The sequence below is a fragment of the Podarcis cretensis genome, assembly GCF_951804945.1.
Source record: "Podarcis cretensis genome assembly, chromosome: 10".
NCBI classification, from domain to species: Eukaryota; Metazoa; Chordata; class Lepidosauria; order Squamata; family Lacertidae; genus Podarcis; species Podarcis cretensis.
In genome coordinates, this window is record NC_137179.1 from 37188507 (window position 1) to 37209132 (window position 20626).

Sequence of the window (20626 nt, forward strand, 5' to 3'; positions counted from 1 at the left end):
GCTCATTTATTTCTGCAGAGTAAGCAGTCTAAAAGCTGCAGCTTACTTGCATTTAAAGCTATAAATGCCAATCACATCACAATCCACTAGACAATTGGACTAAGGCCCATAAACTTTGGTGATAATACACTCGTGTAAAAATCTGGTATTTAGTATAAAATCCCAACAATTATATGTGTGTCTGTTTTTTTAGCTTTTACACATGTGCAGGCATGGGTCCCCAAACAAACTTTCTCTCACAGGTTAAGTTCAGAATAAAGCATTCTAGCTAACCAACTGTATGACAATTCAAATTTTTTTTATTTGAACAATTGAATTCCTTTCTGCAGAACTTGGATATTTGATACAGATTGTGTACAGCCTTGCATTTTCTTTTACTCCCTGAAAAGGAATCCTATGCTTGATAAATGGGGCAAGCCTGTAATGTTACGCAGGGGTAGACAGATTTCCCTTGTTCAGTCTCTAATGATATTAATATTGCAATACAGTGGTACCTTGGGTTACAGATGCTTCAGGTTACAGATGCTTCAGGTTAGACTCCGCTAACCCAGAAATAGTACCTCGGGTTAAGAACTTTGCTTCAAGATGAGAACAGAAATTGTGCGCTGGTGGCAGCAGGAGGCCCCATTAGCTAAAGTGGTACCTCAGGTTAAGAAGAGTTTCAGGTTAAGAACGGACCTCCAGAATGAATTAAGTACCTAACCAGAGGTACCACTGTAATTGGCTATGGACAGGAATGGTCATGTACTATCTGGAATAATTTCTGTAATTTCAGAATCAGAACATGGATTGTTTGCTCTTCTTCCACAGCTTTGTTTTTTCCCATCCACTATGCCTCATGCACCAAAAATCATGTACATTAAAACAATGCACTTGGGGGGGGGGTGTGATTTGAGCATGCTAGTATTCCCTGGAAGCTCCAGTTAAACCTAATCTTTCCACTGACTTGCTAATGTTCATTACACTCCCCATTTAGCTGAACACCAGCAAGCATGAGAGGGCTTTATAATGGGAGCTAGATATACACTCTAGCAAGCCAGTCATTTGAAAGTTGAGATAAAACTGAAGCTGTGAAGGAATTCAGGTGAAATTGTGGCGCAACTGCTCCCCTGGAGCCTTCTCTATAGCATTCTTGGCAGCAGGATTTTTTTATTCACTCAGCCTTTTTAATTTCGTTATAAATCCATGCCGTTTTACGCGTGCTCTCCCCTGTAATGATTTTTTATTTGCTGCCTTTTATTGTTTTTTTGTTGTTGCTGCAGTTAATCATTATAACATTGTACTTTCATCATTGTACTTTGTTTGTTTGTAAGCAGCCCAAGAAATATTTATTGATCAGCAAAGCTATTATTGGCAAAAACCCAAAGACTCTCCAAAATAAGAGAGCCTTTATCCTTCATTGGAAGCCCAAAGGGAGGGGGGTGGGAAAGGGAAAGGGAAGCAAGTTCCAGCAATATTATCTACTGAAAAAGAATACGAATAATACAGGACCAAAACATCATGACACTTTTCAGGAAGGCACTCATTTACCTTTTATGGCAGTTTGCAGAATTGTGGCACTTATAATTAATATAGCCAACATTTTTTTGGGGGGGAGGGGAGGGGAGTTCACAACACTTACTGCCAACTTTTGTCCCCCTCCATCTAAAACAGAAATCATTTCTGTGACATTTAGATGTCTCCCACGTATAGTCATGTTGCGACCTCCACTGCAAAAAAAGGGAAAGGAAATAAGCTTGGAACTTGGGTCTACTTCAAATTAAAAAAAAAAAAAAAACAAGTTTGCAGCTCAGAAAACTTTCTACCTCACAGTAAATAAAAAACTACAAAAAAAAATAATAATCAAGTTTGCAGCTCAGAAGACATTTTGTTATTGTTGTTTAGCCATGTCCAACTCTTCGTGACCCCATGGACCAGAAAATGCCAGGCACTCCTGCCTACCACTGCCTCCTGCAGTTAGGTAAAGGTAAAGGGACCCCTGACCATTAGGTCCAGTCGTGACCGACTCTGGGGTTGCGGCACTCATCTCGCTTTATTGACTAAACTGCTTCTGGCGAACCAGAGCAGTGCATGGAAACGCCGTTTACCTTCCCGCTGGAGCGGTACCTATTTATCTACTTGCACTTTGTGCTTTCAAACTGCTAGGTTGGCAGGAGCAGGGACCGAGCAACGGGAGCTCACCCCGTCGCGGGGATTCGAACCACCAACCTTCTGATCGGCAAGTCCTAGGCTCTGTGGTTTAACCCACAGCGCCACCCACGTCCCAAAGCTCCTTCTCTTACCCCACAGTAAATACTACTATTCTCAGTGTATGACTGCAAAGCAAATTTATTCACATTCACAAATGTCAATCTCAAGCCTGGCTTAAGGAATGAGTATTTGTGTGTCATGCGTATGATTCTACAGTACACTGCCTTCTCTTGACAAAATTCCTATCCATACTGATTGTGATTGTTCACCTCTTTTCGGAGTCTGCCTAGCATGACATGTAAGCAATGTAATCTCCAGTAGGATCTCGTCACATATTTCAGTAGGATTTAAAGCTAACAACTATAGACCACTGGTTTTCATTGTTCTACTTAGGTTTCCAATACACACACTGCATATATAAGAATGTTTAGCTCTTACAATTCTACTACAAGGTTTGAATGGACTCTTAGCATAACGACTACCAGCTGTCTTCCCTTTCCCTAGTGGACTTCTTCAGCAGTGGTTCTGAAATGGTATGGGAGTCACTCATGGGAGTGGTGATGGCTGGGATGAATGAATGACTGACTGACTGACTGAATCTTTATTTGCATCAGCCACCAGCCATAGCAATAAAACAAAATGCAGTATACAGAGGATAAAGGTAAACAGTTAATTACATAAAATGCATTTTGGGGGTTTGGATCAATAGTCAAATAACGGATCTTATTCTAATTGCCTTGTAACTTTTGCTGTTACCTGTTCATCTTGATCTGCCAAGAGAATGGACACTGTAACAGTGGCTGGGCGACCCAGAATGGACAATAATAGAGGGGTGATGGCTGGAAGCTGCGGTCCTTGAGGTATTGCGGTCCTGAGCCATTTAAGGGTTTATAGCACCAGCACTTTGAATTGGGCCCAGAAACTAATTGGTAGCCAGTGCAGTCGGACCAGGATTGATGTAATGTGCTCAAACTGCCTTGCCTCAGTGACTAACCTATTTAGTGAGCTGAATTCTGAACTAGCTGAATTTTCCAAACTACAGAGGCAGTCCTACCTATAATGCATTGCAGTAATCTAACCTAGAGGTTAACAGAGCAGTTAGGCTGTTCCTGTCGAGATAAGGGTACAGCTGGACTCTTTAACTTGGCCTTTGACTGGCTGACATCTAATGCCCTTCTAAAATGTGTTGTGGAAGGGGGGATTAATGGGTTGTCTTTGTTTTTATTTTATGTTTTTATATTATGTATGTCGTGTTTTTTTCAATTGTAATTTTATGTTGTGAACCACCCTGAGACCTACGAGTACAGGGCGGTATGCAAATGTAAATGAATGAATGAATGCTGAGCTGATGGGTGTATTGGTATGGCACCATGAACAGCTGATCTCAATGCTCAGCCACACCCTATAAAACTGAAGGTTCTACAAGTGACAATAAGGTCTGTTATGATACTACGTTAACTATTTCACAGTCATATTCAATGTACTACTTTTTATAAGAAGTAAAATAATTTAAGATTACCTCTTCCAGGTGACATTTGGAAATATTCCAGTACATGCAGGGAGAGAGACGTAAGACAGTGTCACAGGGAGTGAACACGGAAAGCCAATTTTCTTTATACATATGCTCTTGGCTTCTTTGCGACTTGGTGGTAAACAGAATTTCATGTGTGTGCGATTTAACACTTTAGTGACAAATATTCTGAAAAGAAGAACATCATCTCTCAAATTCTCCCCAAACCCAAATGCTGTTTAATTTTAAAGCATTTTGCAAGCCAACTCTCACTGGAACTCAATATTAGCAACATATGGAGCCCAAGGATTCAATCAAAATTCATATTGTAATGTGATTTAGAAGAGGAAGAAAGCATCTTAAGAACTAACATTGCTTTTAATTCCATTCACAGATGTAGAAAATTAAAAAATAAGAATAAGAGTAATCTAATGAGGGGAAAGAGAGATTAGACTATCTACCAAGGAACAGGAGGACAACCTAAAACAACTGGGATTATTACAGTGATTACTAAAGTTTCACTTTTGGGACTAATGCGACAAAAGAGCACATTAGTGCAGTGTGAATAAGCAAGTCTAAATCACACAGTTAAAAGGCTCCATCTTGATTATATAGTTTAATCACGAGTCCAAACATTTCCAGGATAAATGTCTATGCGGTACAGGTGCATGTTAATTCAAAGATAAAATAATTGATTGTATTTTTACTCACTCCTCTGATTTGCAGCTACTGGTTCCAGTCATTTCCATCAAAACATCTGCATTTGAAAAGTTTTCTCCTCTGACTAGTACTTCACTGCTGCCTAATGTTGATATCCACATTGGTTCAATGGACGTAATGTGCATGGACTGTTGGAAACAGAGTAAAACAAGATTTCAATATCCAGTCATGCACTTATAAACATGTTTAACTTGTACCTTTCTTGTTAATGGGTAGATATTAAGTGTTGTTCCATGCGCCGTAATTTCCACTGGTTTTCATATTCTTCAGGATGGAATATAAAAACCAAACATAGAAGGGCATAACCAAATCCACAAGCGCCTATGGCCTGGTGGAGACATAAGTCTACAGTATATTGGCCCAGATGAGAGATAGGAAGGAATGGATGGGATGAAATGAATGGGTACAAGCACTGGCGGAGGAAGAGGAGTGCCGGGGGAGCACGCAGCCCCTGGCAGCGAGATCCTGGTGGAGTGCCATCGCAGCTACCCCCCTGCCCGCGCTGGGCACTACACCCCTGCAGGCAACATGCCCCGCCCCCCGGTGCCAGAGCATGAAACTCCACCACTGGGTACAAAAAGACTGTTGGGTAATTGCACATATGGGGACTACATGTTTATATCAGTTTTGGGCAGTGTGAATGTGTAGGTTAATGATTTTTCGGTGACTGTATTATGTGATTTTTATAATATTATTTGAGATCTTTTAATGATATGTCATGCTACATTTGGATGTTTTTGTATATGATTTGCTTTTGTGGTTCTTATTTATGTTTACATTTAATTATGCTAATTAAAATGTGGAATTGTTTCTTATGGTATTGGTAGTATTGTTTTGAATATGGAATTTGTATTTTTGTATTTTTTTATATATTGATTGCTTATGGTTGGAATTTGTAAACTGCTTAAGATTTTTTTTTGGTGTGAATATAAGCTAGCTAAAATAAATTATTGCCCCTACAAACTGTGGTCAAAGAGCTAGCCTTGGTAGCCCATGAATTTCCCCTCTCAACCCTTGTCAGCCTTGGCAGTATTGTTCTGCCCGGACACTGAGGTCCAGCACCGAGGGCCTTCTGGCGGTTCCCTCGCTGTGAGAAGCCAAGTTACAGGGAACCAGGCAGAGGGCCTTATCGGTAGTGGCACCTGCCCTGTGGAACGCCCTCCCACCAGATGTCAAAGAGAAAAATAACTACCAAACTTTTAGAAGACATCTAAAGGCAGCCCTGTTTAGGGAAGCTTTTAATGTTTAATAGGTTATTGTATTTTAGGGTTTTGTTGGAAGCCGCCCAGAGTGGCTGGGGGTACCAAGCCAGATGGGCGGGGTATAAATAATAAATTTATTATTTATTATTATTATTATTATTATTATTATGTTTAGTGTCACATATGTGCCCTAGTTAATGCCAACCACAGTTCCCATGAATCTGAATAACCCAGATATTAACAATGTAGGTGTAATGATAAAACACACCTAAGGCAAGCAAAAAATGGGCAGGAGAACTTATTCCAGAAAGAAGAAGAGGACGGTGTATGACTGGCATGCTTTGGGTTGCATATAGCTAGCATTACTTATGTGTTGGTGCTAAAAATCCAAAGCACAACAATAATTTGGAAATGTTTATTAAAACACATTCAACATCTATATCTATCTGTGAACATATATTCCACAGAGTTTCAAAAGTACTGCAATTCACCCAGGGCTTATGCACACACACACTAAAAAAACAACAACCACCCCAAGAAATTAAACGGAGGCTCCGATTCCTCCATTAAACAGAGTGGGAAATCCTAAAAGACAGATTTCCATGAGAACACAAAAACACTCATACCCACAAAATAGCATTGCAATAAAATCACAATGAGAATAATATAGGCACTGCACAAATCATAGCACAAATTTAATGGTATACTTGGATACAATGTAACAATCCTTCATAGCAATATCTATAATTAATGTTTCTAAGTTGCATGAGCCCTCTTTTGAACGACACAAAAAGTTTATAAATTATTAGTTTGGTTCTTTGTTTCTTCCTTCATGAGTCTTTTAATCCAAATATTTCATCTATATTTCAAAAGGACTCAGCAACAGTAGCTAACCTTGATGTTAGCTGCTAAATTGCATTTGCTGCTGAAAAGCTAAAACTACCAACAGGAAGTCCAATCTGATATGTGTCTATTGATATGCATCTCTCACAAACGTTAAAACTGCTGAACATGTTCGGTTTTCATAAGAATTAGCAAAAGAACAAACTAAATATTACAATATTCTTTTGTAAGCTCCTCTAGGCAGGGTACTATACTCGTATATGAACACAGATGGCTTTGGACTTCTGTTTCCTGAACTGCAAAGTCCCACCTAATTCCACAAAACAATTTAGGTTTGAAACTGGGAAGAATTTAAAATGCACAGTGCTCTAAACAGCAGAGGGAAGAAAAGTGCTATCTGAAGTTTTAAAAAGTAAACAATTTTACTGGGAATGCACAGGCCTATGGGAAAACTTCAGGAAGTTCTTTGGATACTAATAATGTGATAAGGTTAAGCAAAAAAAATGATATTTATGGATTAAGATTAGATACATTTTTGTTGACCTCACTGTTATTTTTGGTATAAAAGATACTAAATCATACTTAAAATGAAGTGGTATGGTAGTAAATGGCTGCTCAGCCCTTTCCCAGGTAGGTGGCAGTTGCGGCCCCTCACTCTCTGCCACCAGCCCCAGCAACCAGATCACAGGTGCTTGCTGGCCATTTGTGAATTCCCCTGGCCAGCAGGATCACAGCGTGAGACTTCCCTCTGGAAAGCTAGCTTCAAATGGGCCACTCAGAGGCCCCCACCTGATGGGCAGTGCCTTGCTGGCTGACTGCTGCCATGCCTGGTCAGGCAGCAACACTTAGAAAAACCCGCTGCATTTGCCACTATATTAACTAGAAACCCGAAGTACTATGGGAGTACCAAGGGGGGTGAGGCAAGCAGTTGATAAGTCTTCCGCCAGCAAACTAGGGAGGGAAACCATTTTCAGTGAGTCTCCCATACCCAACAGCCCCCCTTCCTTGTTCCTGTGGCGGAAATCTTACCATCCAGCTCAGAGATTAGTTCGATTAAATTCTCCAGTTCCCCCCATTTCTTAAAAGAAGCAGTTCAGTTTTAATTCACTCCACCCAACACAACATTTGCTTCTACAGTTTCAGCACTATCTAATGCATAATGGCTTATCAGTTTAGCACAGGAAAGAAATCTGATTTGGTGGTGGGTAGAAGAGAACAAGGAAATAGACACTTTCAATAATAACATGTTTAAGTCAGATTGAAACTATGGTGATTGCCTAAAAATACACAAACCAAGAATTGCAAAACTTAATTTATACTATTCAGTACTAATAATATAGTCAACTCACAAGCATATTGCAATGTACTTCTTCCCTCAAACAACAGTGTGCTCTTTGGGCAACACCTGTGCTATCCAATAAAGTTTAACGGAAAACACAGTTACAGTTACACAGAAAATCAAAACTACATTTTGACTGCTTTTTGTTCCTAAGTATATATCATCCCAAATCATTGAAGAGGAAAACACATACAGCAGCTAATTGCAGCAGTATGTATTGTACTGTATTCAGCTGTGTATTGTTGTTTTTTAAGCTTGATCAAGCCATTTGCTAGCTAGATTTGGAGAAAAGTGATCCAACAGGATTAGAAGTCAACCCAGAGGGTAACTCTGTGAAATGAAATCCTTCCACTAATTATATTAAATGACAACTACTGATTTCTCATAGCGTCGTGGTATCTGACCCAAACACAGCATTGTTATTCATTACAGCACAAATTCCCATGAGTACAAGCAGAAAATGTGAAACACACACACACACACACAAATCTCAACTATCTATATTTCAGCAGTGGAAAGCGAAGGCAACACAAACATCCCATGGTATTTTACTAGCATTGTTGCTACTGCTCCTAGTCTTATGAGTTATGCAAAGCATTTCATAGCATAAGCAAGAGAGACTAGAGAAGCCAGTGGAATTCTCCTGAGCTTGGACTTGGGAAAGGTCTACAGGAGCTCATAAAGGTCTTGTACTGAAGGGGGAATTAGTGTGTCCAATTGCCAACCATCACCCTTCAATGCTTCCCCTTATTTTCCATCATGTCCTTTTAGTCTTCTGCCTCCTTCACACTTGCCATCAGTGAAAACAGCATATGATTGACAGTGAGCTGGATACATTATAGGAAAAGGCGGAGATGGTGTTAACACATGAGTGAACTCCCCTCCCAATCAATTGTGCTATAACTTATCAGTTTCAGAATATCTGCTGACCTCTGGTCTCTGTGAAATATCTTTCCCATCTGAAGCACTGGTAGTAACTGAATCACAGTCAACCTGAAAAAATTGAAAGCACTTCCTTAGAATATTTTTTAAAAAAACACCATTCGTCAAATAAAAAACTTTCCATATAGTGATTTAAATTCAATACAAGCCAGAAAAATTACCTTTTGTGTACAAGTCATGGTAGAGGAGACACATTTGTTCTCTCTAGTAGACCAGGTGCAACCAGCATGAGACAAACATTCTGAACATCTAGAAATATAAAATAATAGTTTACACAACTGCAGGGATTGGTGAGATCCAGCAGAGAAGGTGTGTCAGTATATAATTCTAGGTCTTAACCAGGGGGCGTACATGCCATAAATATTTATTTAGCTCTACTCAAGCTAAGGCTTTTCATATAGTGGCCTCAGTAACTCAGAACGCTGGTCCTCTACAATTCAGATATTATACTGCCTGCTGAAAACTTGGAAATTTAATTGAAACATGTAAAGTCAATTTGGGTCAGCAGGAGAACTTCAAGGGCACCTTTGTCATATTAGGCATGGGATAGCAATGCTCCATAGTGATACTCCTGCTGGATTAGATTAAAAGACCATTGCATTCTGCCTTCCAAAGTGACCAACCAAATGCCCCTGGGAAGCCCAAAATCATTGCATGGAGGCAACAGTCCTCCTTTGCTGTTGATTTTTAGTGACTGATTTCAGTGCCATGCTGCCTCTGAACATGGCAAGTGAAGTGGCTCATTTCTATAGCATTGCTTCAACTGCTGGCAAAAGTAGATGGCTCATACCATCTGATGTAAATGTTAAGTTGTGGGTGAACATATCAGACGACACAGCGATTCTCCAAACTGCTCTTGTTTATTCACAGGTCAGAACAGAACTGAACTGAAGGGTTCAGCCAGCCTGCTTATATAGAGCTCCAGTACAACATAACTGTAACAACTTTCTGTAACTATCCAATCACTGAACGTCACTATCAATCCGTTATTTGCATATGTGGACCTGAACTATCTACAGTATCCCCCTGCTGGCCCAGGGTGAGAACTTCAGTACATAACAGTAAAGGTCATATGTTATGCTAAGGTGGTAGCGCAAAAAAATCACACTGTCCATTCCTCCTTGCTATTTAAACTTCCATCATCCCTATGATCTCACTTAAAACTGTAAATCCGTTGAAAGGGTTTTGCCTTGGGGCTAGAGGTTGTTGTGGAGCTGTTCCAAAAACCCTTTGGTTAACACAAAAGGAGTCATGAGTGGCAAGCCTTATTGCACCAATTAATTAGAAATGTAAACCTTCATGTTGGACCTGCCTTGCCCTCCTACTCACCAACTTCTCAATTCTGGAAAATACGCTTCTGTGTGAAGCACACAGTAGCTTAGATAGAGTTAATGCACAACAGAATCGACAATGGCTCTTTTTCATCACTATCTGGAGGTTGGCTATGAGTGCTATGAGTTCAGGGAAACAGAGTCGAGATCTAAAGTGATGCTTCAGCAAAAGAATGTATCATGGGCCAAGTACGGTTATAAATCTATGTGCTAATAATAGCTCCAAGCGAAACAACAAGCCTACCCATAAGGCTTATTCATTGCTAAGGTTGCTTCCAGACTGACAAGTGTTATATAGAGATTGCACTTCCTCTACCCTACATGCAGAATGGCAAGACTCTTCAGGTAGTCTCACACTTTGCAAAAAATGTACATCCTGTTATACATCATCCATACTTTTGTGTGTTATATACAGCTATGTAGGTGGGTAGGTGGCATACCTTTTTATCAGGATGTTTATTTTCAAAACACACACACACACACACACACACACACACACAGGTTTTCATGTTTACCAAAAAGAGCTTCCCCTTCCTTAACTGCTACTGTGCTAATAATTTTTAAGCTAACTGAAATGGCACCAACCAGAAAAGCAGTGTGATCCTTTTTAATTTATTTAACATTTTGCACTACATAGTTTAATTACATGGTATAATTACACAAATCTAGATTTAAAATGAGGGATGCGGGTGGCGCTGTGGGTAAAACCTCAGTGCCTAGGACTTGTTTCCGTGTGCTGCGCTGGTGCTGGCTCGCCAGAGCAGCTTCGTCACGCTGGCCACGTGACCCGGAAGTGTCTCCGGACAGCGCTGGCCCTCGGCCTCTTAAGTGAGATGGGCGCACAACCCTAGAGTCGGACACGACTGGCCCGTACGGGCAGGGGTATCTTTACCTTTACCTAGATTTAAAATAAGGGTGAAGATGTTATTTTGACTAAAAAAAAATAACATTACTAAAAATAGCAAGGTCTATGTACTGAAAAGTAGAGACCTGGGAATAGGCTCAGCTGCCTGAATGATCACCACTGACATTGTTTGCACCAGTCTTCTCCAATCTAGTGCTGTGCAGATGTTCAGCTCCAGCTGCCACACTCATTATGGCCTGTGGTCATCACGCAAGATGTAGACCAAAACATCTGGTGGGGAAGGTTGGTCCTACACTGATTGGCAATAGCTTTCCAGGGTTTCAAAAAGGATTTTTCCAAGCCCTACCCAGAGATATAAGGGACTGAAGCTGAGACCTTCTGCATGCAAAGGGTGTACTCTATCACTGATCTACAACCATATTCCTTCAAAAAGACAGAAGAGTATTTCAACTTAGCACTGCATCTACAGATATGTTCTGTTCCTTCCAAAAAAATTGATTATCCCCCCAAAAAGTTTCAAAAGAGGTGAAAGTACCATGGGGAGAATACAAGATAACACATTTATGATGACACTGTGTAGATGTCTTGTAACAGTACAGAGAACCAAGAGTGACAATTCAAGAGTGACATGCTAATGTGAAAGCACCCTAAAGAAGCTGTTCCACAACCCACAAAAAAATATGTAAACATCTCTTACATTTTCTCGAATGAGCAGTCATATTTAAATATTTCTGATAAAGTCTGTGAACCAGAGATGAGTAATACTTGAGCAACTGGAAAGGAAAAAAAAGGAAAACATTTTGATATATTGGGTACAAGCATATATATGAGTTATTTGGATACAACTGATTTTAAAGTAGACACAAGAGAGTCCCCAGGAATTTTTCCAAGGACGGAAAAGAAAATACTCCAAATAAATAGACAAACATAACTAGCATCAGAGAACAGGTCAACAATTTCTGGCAGCGCTGGTGACTCTGCAATGGCAAGGCCTAGTCAGATTTGGTCCCTGAGCAACATGTATGTCAGGTCTACCCACCTGTTGTTTCTCAATGAGTAAATATGGCATCCAGGGAACTTCCTTCCACTCACTGCTGAAAGTCTTAGTTCTTTGCCTAGCTGCCTTCACCCCCTCTAGCTTTTAACTGTACTCCTCCTACAATCAATTTCACAGTCCACTCACAACTTAAAAAACACAGCCTCCTCCCTCCTTTCAACAAAATGGGTGTAACAAGTCTGGGCTGCTTTGTAGGGTTGGCGTTCCCCATAATATCTCAGCCATAGTCCTGCCCTCTGCAATATAGCTATTAACATTGATTGACTTTATCTGCACTGGCATTAGCAGAGTAATTTTTAAAATATTTACAAACTCACTTCATATAAAACGTTATTTTATTATTATATCTGTGACAGAAAAATCATGAACTCCTTCTTTGCTATTATCTTTTGTTCTTGAGCTGGCACACTTGTCCCAAATCACAGCTACCTTAAAATCTTGTATAATCAAATTGTTTTCTATGAAGCAGCAATCACTTATTTACCAGGGAATACCAACAGATGAAGATTAACAATAAATCAAGGGTTTTGATTATGGGTGTTTTACTCTTGCCTTCTCTTTGACTAATTGGTTAGGTCTCCTTTCTTAAATTTCATTGGCTACACTGGCAGAGGAAGAGGAGTGCGGGGGGGGGGGGAAGCACACCGCCCCCAGCAGCGCGATCCCAGTAGGGTGCCATCGCGGTTCCACCCCCTCCCCCCGCGCTGGGTGCCACACTCCTGCAGGTGGCATGCCACGCCCCCAGGATGGCGCCCCTGCCTGCTCTCCGCCCCCTGGTGCCAGAGCATGAAGCTCTGCCACTGATCGGCTAGTATTTTTTTCTTCTTCTTTGTAAAGTTTGTGATTATTATTTCGTTTTACAATGTGTATAAAATAGAGAGAACAACTATAACACCAGATTAAAATTAAAACATGAAAAAACAAAACTATAAAATAGGCATGTGGAATGAGTAGTTGCACGTAAGTTAAACTAACAAAGTCCAAGTAAAGGCTATCAGCTTCATCAGATCATCAACTATAGTTCCAGATTTGCCATGCTAGTGACAAGGGACATCTTGAAAATATTTTTTCTGCTGAATATGTCATAAAGGAATGCCAAATCATATAAAAAATGTCTGAAGAAGAAGGTAAGTTTTTCACAAACAAATGAGGAGAATAGTGCCTGCAATGTCTAACTCATCAGTCAAATTCTAAAATGCCAGAAACTTACTACGTTTTTAATTTAAAAAAATGAAAGCCAGGAATATGTTGATTAAGATTCAATGGGTGAAGAGGCTATCCCCTTTATCTTCCTGCAGATACCCATGCATAGAGCCCACATAAATGAAGAGGTTATGCCAGAGATAATTGTATTACTTAATTATTTATTCTGTTTATGCTGCTCTTTTCAGTGGAGTTTCCAAAGAGCTGATAACATGGGTCACGTTCCTCTTGCATGACAATTAGTCTTCAGTCTTCTATAGCAACTTTTTCCTAATGTAGTTTAAATAGTTGAAATCGTACACACAAATGCTCTAATCTTGTCAACACAAGATTTGGGATTCAGGGCTGTTTTCAGGAAGTGGTCTTCATCTTGGTGCCAGACAATTATGACCATCTTCCCCAATCTTGCACACGCAAGAAAAGACTGACAAGTGTGACATGATAAAATAGTAGCCAGGCTTACACCAACCACAAACAACGGCCAACCTCTCTTCCTTTTTCCAACCATCCAACCACAGCAATCCATAACACACTTTCAAAGCTTCCTCTTTCAGAACCAACGTGGCTTTATCCTCCCTCTGCCCAAGCACAGTAATTAAAGATCAGGCTACATATATCCTCACACATTCCATACAACAATACATGCCAGGTGTTGTAGGTAAAATATGAAGAAAACTTGCCTTTTCCAACTAGATCAGCAGCCTTAAGGTGACAAGAGCAGTTCATGACATCTTCCTTCACATTCTCACAAAGAATTTTTTTGGTATTCACATCTATCACTCTGCAAGTGAATGGCCCTTCAGAATTTCCAACTGCAGTTACAGAAATCTAAAGGAATGAGAAAATTGATAAGATTTCTTAACCTCTTAGATGACAGTCTGGAGGAACTTCCAAGAGAATCAGAGTTAAACTCTCAGGGTAAATGTTGATAGGCTACTTAAAGATTAGATAAAAAGTGAATGGCAAGAAACAATTGAAAATATACAGGCAACTTTTAATTGGCTGAATAGCAGGAGCTGCTGCAATCTGCCCAACTCCATTCACCGCACCCAATGATTCCTACTAGGAAGCCATGAGATTTATACAGAACGATTCTCCCACTTCCTTCTCTCCCTAGAATGATGATGATTTGTTACACATGTAGACCATGTTTTATGCAAACCAGAATTGATACCAAGCAGTGTTTGTAAATCTGCTTCAAACCTTAGCTTCAATATATGGTCAAGAAGATTCCTGGTTTGCATTAACCATAAACCATATCAGTATGTCTAAATGATGACTAACAACAGAAAGAGAAGAGGGAAATAGTTTCAGAGGCAGGAGGGAAAACAGCAAAATGCTCAAGGCTGGCTCTCACTTTGTCACCTACAAGGATGCTGAAGAGCCAACGTTATGGGAGAATACTACCAACAGAAGCCAGAATAGTGTGTGTTTCTTTTTTGTCCCACTGAGTGAACCTGGCTTCTCTCTACTTTCCCTACACACTGCAGTGATCAATGCTTCAGGCAGACTGTCCACCCGGACATGTGAGAGTACTTCAAGCGATTAACAAATCCTGTTTTAAAGTATGTCCGTATTCTTTCTACATCAGTGCAACCCTTCAGAGGTAGAGCATGTTTACAGGAATCCATATCCAGCATAAGGGAACCATTAAACTCTTCACATTATAGCAACATGATCTAAAACCATTCCAAGCAGAAAGCGGGGAGCATCAGAAGATATCACCATTGATCTAACAAGGATTCACCTGCACCTTCACAGCTTGGCCTTTCCTTTTGTGCAAGGCACCAAACAACTGTAGCCACCCAATGAAGTTCGGTTAGGGGTCCCAATCCTGCTGGGTGCATGCAAACTGACACAGCGTGATCTGCAAGTATGGGAGGCTGGGATTCTACCAGTATGCCAAATACATTGGATTCATTATGTAGGATGAACTGCTTGTCTATAGAGATGGTTTGCAGAGAATGTCAGACATGGAAACTTAGGCCAAATACATGCTTTTGTGTACATAAAAATAAATAGGGTTTTGTTTACCCAGGTTCGCCCACAAAGAACCCCATTGTTACACCAGGAGAAAAGTACAGTGGTACCTCAGGTTAAGAACTTAATTCGTTCTGGAGGTCTGTTCTTAACCTGAAACTGTTCTTAACCTGAAGCACCACTTTAGCTAATGGGGCCTCCTGCTGCTGCCACACTGCCAGAGCCCGATTTCTGTTCTCATCCTGAAGGAAAATTCTTAACCCGAGGTAATATTTCTGGGTTAGCGGAGTCTGTAACCTGAAGCGTATGTAACCTGAAGTGTATGTAACCCGAGGTACCACTGTATAAGCAGCATAGGATTGGACTATTATGTTTCAGTCAGTGCTGAGAGAGCTCAGCACTGCCAAGTTAAATTCTCTCATTTGTAAAAACGATGTATTAAGTAGTGCAGTTATACTTTAAATGAAATGAAAATGATGTTTAACATACCTCACCTCTGTAATGCTTAGATGTGTAGATTTTCAGGCATTTATCTGTTCCATATGGAATGCTTGTCCAGTTCATTATGTTATTTGAAACTGGGCATTCCCCTTTTAAAGTGCAGCTGAAGAAAAATCCAAATATATGCATGAGAGAAATAGAGAAATCTCTTTCAATTATATATAAAAATCTGCATTATTTGTATCTCCTAGCCAAACTGTGGCCACCTTGACTGAACATTTCTAAAGTGCCTTCTCAGCTCTTAATAGGCTAAGAAATCATGTTCCAGATATTTAGATTTTAAAAAAGATACATCAAACAATGAACATCTATTCCATCATTTCCTTTCAATCAATTTGTTCCACCCTGTTGGCTAGCTATGCAAATTTCCGGGAGATAGAACTGATTAATCTAATCAGATTTTCTCACTTTATTGTTGCTTCATTTCTGTCTTTAAAACCATAAAAATCCAGTCACGCCCATTGATTCTTTCTCATGGCTTGTGATGCCATTGTCCCTTGAAGCCACAGAGTAGATATGAGTTTTGAGAGTCGGTGTTAAAAACATTTATTTACATTATTTTCCTTGGGACCACTCTATGACTTTTTCAATCTTATGAGAATATATCATTATGTCTTTCTCAAATTTCAAATTAAAAACAGGGTATGCGAACTTAACACAACTATCCAAATATCTCCTTCCTGCTAACTATAATTATAAACACAATTATAGATGTCCTTTTAAGAAGAGCCTTACTGCACGCTAGCTTTAATTGCTAAAACACTAATTTCTTATTTACTGCTCGGCTACTGGCTTGTCACTATTGTGTCTTATCGCTCTTTTTTGCTCAAACTTTATAAAAAGATAATTTAGTGCAAATAAATAAATGTTATGGTTTTCTTGTGTTTTAGAATTTCAAAGTTATTTGGCCCCAGGATTCTGTCTTAGCCCAGTTAGAATACTAACACAAATATCCTGGGAAGGTTAAGAGAGAAGCTTGAGTTGCCTTTACATTAATATTATTAGCAAGTGTCGTTATAGGAAGAGTCACTGCAGACTTAAAACTGATCCAAGATGGCTTTGTAAAAACAACTGTGGATACAGACTCAAGGTATCAAGAATGAAAAAATACCAATAACGAAGCATTTATTCATATGAGCCTAAGAAGCAAAAATACATACTTGTTATATGAATAACACCATCCACAGTGGGGGTCCATGGCAGTTAAACATTCTTTACAGGAAATATACTTGCTACAATTGGCAACCTTTGTTCTCCAGATCTAAAACAGAAAGGGGGAAAAAATCACTCTTGCATGTTTCTAGTAAACATTTTCAAAAACGCAAAATAATTTCCATAAACCCAGGAAATAGAAAGAAAAGCAAATTGGTAATTAAAAAAGGAATTCAAAGGAGTTTCTTACAATACTGCAACAACCTTCTGCTGTTCATGTTACTTCAAGTTAACCTTCTATGGATCCATCACACCACTTTGCTAATTTGGGGGTGTATAAGAAGAGATCATTTGCAAACTGGGCCTGTGACAAGACCTTTGCCAGCTGTGCTCACTTGTACTTAAATTCAGAGCCAACAGGGTGGCATATGACTTCAAAAATAATTTGCATGCAGATTCCCTGCCTGTTACAGCCTTTGTCTCTAAACTTCCGTTTCTAGGAAAGGCTGCTGAATGTGTGGTTGCCCTTCAGCACTTTAAAACCACCAACTTTCTGCACACCTGTTAACGTGGTTTTTGGTCTGGAAGGAGTGTGGTCTCTCATAACCATTTCTGCCTGGCTGGAGATTGCTACGGGCAACTGCACTCCACTATTAATCCTATTAAATCCTGCTGCAAGTCTTTGATGCTAAAGTGTGTTCTTGGCAAAAGTGTGTTCTGGAGTTTAATGTGGATTTGAAGCTGCTTCTCTCTGTCTCTCACTTTTGCAGCGTACATACAGTGTCCTCCTCATCCAAGTGGCAGCCTGCACCTCCCCTTGCTAAACTAAGTTTATTTTCTGTCTTGTTCTAGCTGGGTCCCAGGCTACAAGTAGCCTTCCAGATAACTATGGCTATTGCAGACCCAGAGCTGCAAATTCCAGAGCCAATCCAAGGTCCAATTCCAGGCAAGCAGTGATTTTAACAGAGTTGAGGGGCAACCCAAGGTCCAGGTAAGCAGACGGTCAGAATCAGGTGCAAGAAACAGTGTTGGTTAGCAAGCCATTGTTCCAGCAGTTCTCTCAGCCTTGCACTGAGGCTCTTAAACCAGAGGCACCAGAATCCCACCCTAGGCACAGCTGCAGCCTCTCAAGACATCTCTGCAGAATCCTTCTCCTGAGGAGGGTGCTACACCTGAGTAGTCCTTTGCTCATGAAGAAACCTTCTCTACAACCAATCACTCTTCTTGACTAGGAGGAGACAGCTGGTGGTGACATAATATTTGCCAATCTGTGGATAATCCAATAGGAGAAGAAAATGCAATACAAAAATGTGGATCCTATGAAGCTTATCATGTGGGAAGCATCATTGCTTTTAACATATGTGGTGACATTTCACTGGATGGTTTCTATTGCCGCGTTACTTCTTCCATTTTGTTTCCATCAGCCCCAAAGACATGTTCATGGCATTTTTATTTTTAACCCAGCTGTTTTTCACAGAGCAGCTATGTTAAAATACTGGTATATAAATTGCCCTTGCACGTAGATAATAATAATAATAATAATCATCATCATCATCATCATATATATATATATATATATATATATATATATATATATATATATATACCCTGCCCTCCCCAGCCAAGACCGGGCTCAGAGCGGCTTACAAGCAATAATAAAAACAAGATGAATGATTACAACTTAAAAACAAAAATAAAATACAACATTAAAATAATGGAACATTAAAATATTAAAATGTAGCCTCATCGCAGGAGGAGAAGGAAAAGAAAAAAGAAAGAGAGGGAGGAAGGGAATCAAACTGGCTCCAAGCCAAAGGCCAGGCGGAACAACTCTGTCTTAAAGGCCCTGCGGAAAGAAATCAGATCCTGTAGGGCCCTGGTCTCATGAGGCAGAGCGTTCCACCAGACCGGAGCCAGAGTTGAAAAGGCCCTGGCTCTGGTTGAAGCCAATCTAACTTCCTTAGGGCCTGGGACCACTAGGGTGTTGTTATTTATGGACCTTGAGGCTCTCCGTGGGGCATACCAGGAGAGGCGGTCCCGTAGGTACGAGGGTCCTAGGCCGTGAAGGGCTTTAAAGGTCAAAAGCAGCACCTTAAATCTGACCCTGTACTCCACCGGGAGCCAGTGTAGCTTTCCAGATGGCAAAGGAGGAAAAGATAGGAAAGGAAGTAGGAGTCTTTCGTATGAATGATTCCTAATCTTATCTGGCTTGGAGTATTATACTTTATTTAAAAATTACTTTTGCGCAGTTCTGTACTTTTGCGCAGTTCTGAAAAAACTTGTATTCCAGATTTGTACTTCTTTTTTTTAAAAAGTGCACACACAGGCAAGCAAATAACTGCACACATATCCACAATGGACCTCAGGGAAGTAATAATATTTGAGGGAAGGAGACAACACTACATAGTACACCTACATGCATCCTATCAAGTACCACCCACTAATGTGCACGATAAAGATGGTTTTTGGAGCCGTAAGATTGAAAGCACTTGTGTGGATAAAAGTGCCTGAACAAGCACATGCAACAGTGAGCCATGTATGCATTAATGCCTTAATATGAATAGAGACTGAAAGGAGTTCTCTTATAAGAAGGAAATCTCATGTGTGGTGATTACTCATCATCCATCCAAACATTCCTCACAAGCTGATGACATCCAAGTATTCTCTTGTTTCCATCAACTCAGCTCTGAAAAGTCTCTGCACTCACGTAAGGCAATGTAAGTCAGTTACGCAACTGCGAACACTAAGAAAATGATGTGATAGCTAATCTCTAAAGTTACACAGAACTAATCAAGTCAGTTGCATAGTTTAGAATCTCTGTTGACTAGAAATCACACCTACTCATATTCAGGGTCCTGTTCTACAACCCAAAAGTAAAGTAGGTTGCTGGACTTCAGTTAACAAGGACTTTGCCAGATGACTGAAAGCCAACTTCAGAAGTACTATTTGTGCTGACTGCTGCTCTTAGCTCACCTTGTTACCAGATGGTAGATAGATGTAATCTTTATTCACAGGGTCAAGTTCAAGTTTGTGAAAAATTGGTGTTTCTTCTTCAATTTCATATAAAATGTCTGGGCAATTTGCTTTCATGTTTTCATCAAGAATAACCTAAAAGCACAGGAAACAAAAAGAACCACTATCATGTTATCATGGGCTAATTTATCTGCCCTATTTGAATACACTATGGTTCCTCTATTCTTCCCCATCATCAGCTATTTGGAACAGATTTTTTTTGGGGGGCGGGACAACATGTTTGGGTGGAGGAGGTGGAAGCAGAAGTCCCACTGTGCAAGCAGAACCTCAAATGAACAGATAACAAGCAAACTGCATAATCTAACAAATACTCTTACCTAGAAAGAGAACATGTTCTTTTACTTTTATCTCAAGAAAGATACAAGGACCTATTTTGAATGCATATTCAGTGACTAATGATCAGGATTTGTATGTTTTCGATTTGGTCAACTATTCTTTACAAATACCATTGAAAACCTTGATTGCACAGGGTCTTAAAATCATACAGGCAGCTTCCATGAATAGAAGAGCTTCCAACTTTAGACATTCATCCTCAAACTCATGGAGTGGTCTCAGCTGTGTACAGGTAATGTGTTGGAAGCAGAATGTCTGGACTGCATGCCTCTATTTCTCCTAACATGTTTGGTTCCTCAGCTGCTTTGTATAGCTATATTAGCCCTATGTGGGCTAATAAGCAATCAATAAATACATACATACAATAAAACAGTGTAAGATGACAGCAATAAAAGCTTTTCAAAAAGCTAGACAAACTAAACAGC

General features: G+C 40.0%; 1 protein-coding gene across 1 annotated transcript in view; it reads right to left on the bottom strand.

Annotated features, from left to right (window-relative positions):
• The window catches only part of PLXNC1 (plexin C1), a 56687-nt gene that overhangs the window by 24274 nt on the left and 11787 nt on the right, over nt 1-20626 (bottom strand). The window contains exons 3-12 of the mRNA XM_079993438.1: nt 19809-19943; nt 16844-16944; nt 15672-15786; nt 13883-14030; nt 11640-11715; nt 8908-8995; nt 8735-8797; nt 4412-4548; nt 3710-3889; nt 1622-1709 (exon numbers count right to left, since the gene is read on the bottom strand). Coding sequence (XP_079849564.1) covers nt 1622-1709; nt 3710-3889; nt 4412-4548; nt 8735-8797; nt 8908-8995; nt 11640-11715; nt 13883-14030; nt 15672-15786; nt 16844-16944; nt 19809-19943 — 1131 coding nt within the window. The remainder of the gene's footprint in view (nt 1-1621; nt 1710-3709; nt 3890-4411; nt 4549-8734; nt 8798-8907; nt 8996-11639; nt 11716-13882; nt 14031-15671; nt 15787-16843; nt 16945-19808; nt 19944-20626) is intronic.